A 3,149-nucleotide genomic window follows, 5' to 3' on the forward strand; every position below is an offset into this window, starting at 1 on the left:
GCAACCAAATGAAGAGAAATAAAAATAAAAAAATCGATTTTAAATTTCTCTAAAAAAAAAGACTAATGAAATGATGTAAATAATAATAATGAAAGAAAAAACAGAGCCAAATGGGATGTTATAAGAAGAAAATGATAAGAAACCGATCAAGAATATTGTAGAACTGTAGTTGTTGCGTTACCATTCTTTCCACGAATTCTGTACTTTTTGCAGAAAGGATCGAGAGATTACAATTACAACAGAAAAACAGCAATGATGACTTTCATTAGCACCCTAATCAAGCTAAATCTCAATTGCAAAAAAAGAGAAAGAATACATAGAGATAGATAGATAGGTGCTACCATTGTTGCTTCTGCACTGAAGCTTCCCTTGCGACCTCCATGGAAGGGATAATGCAGCTTGCATATGATGCAACGGTGAAGCTCATGCTCTCTGCACTTGACCGCAACCTGCTCCCTGACGCCGTCACCAGGAAACTCACGCGCCTCCTTTTGGCTAATCGCCTTCGTTCTTCTTCCAACACATCCTCCGAGCTTCAGCTTTCCCACCTCCTCCACTTCGCCCATTGTACTATTTCTCACCTTCTCAATTTATCTCTTTGCTATTATAACTGCATTTTCTAGAATCAATCACTACAACATTCTGGAATCAAAAAGAGAAAAATAACGAAAACATTACTTTGCAACGTCTTAATGAAATAATTTATTTATTTTTTAGTTCATTTGATTTTGTCCGGTGAGTGAACAATTTGACCACCAATAATTTCATGTCTCATGCTCCTTCAGCTTTACGAGATATGCCCATAGCAATCAACACTGAGAAGCCAAAATCTCAACATTATGAATTACCAACCGCTTTCTTCAAGCTCGTCCTTGGAAGCAATCTCAAATACAGGTACTTCTAAAGTTATTCTGCAGTCGATTCTTAACTTAACTAAAAAACTCCTTTCATTTTTATGCTATTAGTAGATAATGATCCTGTTTCTTTGATTTATATTTTCGAACGTTGATTTTTTATTTATTTTTAAATATATAAAGAAAACAGCACTCCACTAAGCTAATCTCTCAGTCTCACCACATACAAGACTATCGAGATAGGATCACAAAATAGACACACAAGATGAGATATCTTTTACTGTTTCTGTTTTTTGGTTTATAAAATAAGATTTGGAATAATTTTTTAAACTGGTAGCCTTTATAGGTAAACTTGATTTTTAAGTGGCGAGAAATTATTTTAAATAACAGTTTTTATCGACAAAAGACGAGAAGAAAATCACAGAGGACCTAAACCTTTACAACAAAATCTACCTAAAAGGGAGTACAGGGTGAATTGTGGGAACTGGGCACTGGGAACAGCCATACCTTATCTCACTTTATTGGCTACAATAAGGTATGTGTGCAGAAGTGAAAAGATTCATTATAAACAAGTCATTTCTTTGAAAAACGAATATATGAGGGATTTAAGTTGTTATCATAATAAATTACTAACAAGTATGTGTGCATTAAAGAAAAATGGTGAAGTACGCTCACAACCTTATGGCTAATTTAGCATTCCCAAATGCATGAACTGATGCAGCTGTTGCTATTTCTCTACTACCTCAATGACGCTGGAAGATGCTGAAGAAGCAATGTTGAACCTGCAGTGCGAGAGATCAAACCTGAAAGATGGTCATTCAGTACTTGATGTGGGATGTGGTTGGGGATCGCTAGCTTTATACATTGCCAAGAAGTACACTAACTGCAGAGTTACAGGAATCTGCAATTCCACAACTCAAAAGGCCTACATTGAGGAGAAGTGCCGGTATGCTGCTTGATATCCCCTTGTTGACTTTAAAGCTTTATGCATTGCCATATGGCTCACAAAAATCTTATTAAGCAGATGATACTTGGGTGGAAACGATTGATATTGAGCTTGCGAATTAAATAAATATTGCATGATGGTCATAATCACATTCTTCTCCTCTGTTGTCAGGGATCTTCAGCTGGGAAATATCAATATTATAGTTGCTGATATTAGCACGTTTGAAATGGAAGCTTCTTACGACAGAATATTTTCCATAGAAATGTTTGAGGTTAGGATTTGTGGATAAATAATTAGTGTCAACGACACGTTTTCTTGTATTTAGAGTCAGCTTTGACCTTGATGCAGCATATGAAGAACTACAAAGACCTTCTGAAGAAGATATCCAAATGGATGAAAGAGGATAGCCTTTTATTTGTGGATTACTTCTGCCACAAAGCATTTGCCTACCACTTTGAGGTGAACCCAATACAACACTGTTAAATAACTTGGCCATTATGATTAGTTGGTTGCTATATTTGATACGTATTAGTCTAATTCATTTACCTGCTACTGACTACTTCTTCATGAAGGACAAAAATGAAGATGATTGGATTACAAGATACTTCTTTACTGGAGGAACCATGCCTTCAGCAAATCTACTTCTTTATTTTCAAGTGAGTTTCCTATGCTTATTGTGCCAGCTTTGTTATTATTAACAAATGGTATTTCTGAATCCAGTCAAATGTTGCCTTGTGTTAACTGTTTCTCCTTAAAAGAAGAAACGGGAAAAGAAAGAAAGTACCAGCTATACTTTTGTTTAGCACATTTATATCATGTCTAGAATCAGCTCACTTGTAATTAACTTAACTGTCTTCTTTGGTGATGTATGTATGCAGGATGATGTTATCGTCATCAACCATTGGCTAGTAAACGGGAAACACTATGCACAGACCAGGTAAGAATCAGCTTGACTGCTCAATGATTTTACAGCAATCCTGTGGTACTCCACCGGTATGATTTGTTTACAAAGCAAGTTCGAATCCACTTCTAAAAAAGTGAATTCATGTTGCAGTGAAGAATGGCTGAAAAGAATGGACCAGAGAATGACTTACATCAAGCCAATTATGCAATCAAGGTATGGCAATGATTCAGCAACCAAGTGGACTGCCTATTGGAGAACATTCTTCATAGCTGTGGCGGAACTTTTCGGATACAACAACGGTGAAGAATGGATGGTTGCACACTTTCTTTTCAAGAAGAAATAAAATAAGCCATAACCTAATCTTTTAATTTGAGAATGGCTTCCAAACCTATTTGACTATTTGTAATGTTGTGTGCTTTATTATTTAATAATTTTATAGTATAAA

The 3,149-nt window shown here is 35.7% G+C and overlaps 1 protein-coding gene across 1 annotated transcript; it reads left to right on the forward strand.

The window, feature by feature from the left end:
• The first annotated feature begins 204 nt into the window (after window positions 1-204).
• On the forward strand, window positions 205-3,149 carry LOC114164583 ((S)-coclaurine N-methyltransferase-like). Its single transcript, XM_028049306.1, has 8 exons — window positions 205-567; window positions 786-894; window positions 1,576-1,800; window positions 1,972-2,071; window positions 2,149-2,259; window positions 2,373-2,456; window positions 2,679-2,737; window positions 2,855-3,149. Exons 1-8 carry the CDS (start codon window positions 381-383, stop codon window positions 3,045-3,047), a joined length of 1,068 nt encoding a protein of 355 aa, XP_027905107.1. The 5' UTR covers window positions 205-380; the 3' UTR covers window positions 3,048-3,149.

This window comes from Vigna unguiculata, chromosome 9 (assembly GCF_004118075.2).
Source record: "Vigna unguiculata cultivar IT97K-499-35 chromosome 9, ASM411807v1, whole genome shotgun sequence".
Lineage (NCBI taxonomy): Eukaryota > Viridiplantae > Streptophyta > Magnoliopsida > Fabales > Fabaceae > Vigna > Vigna unguiculata.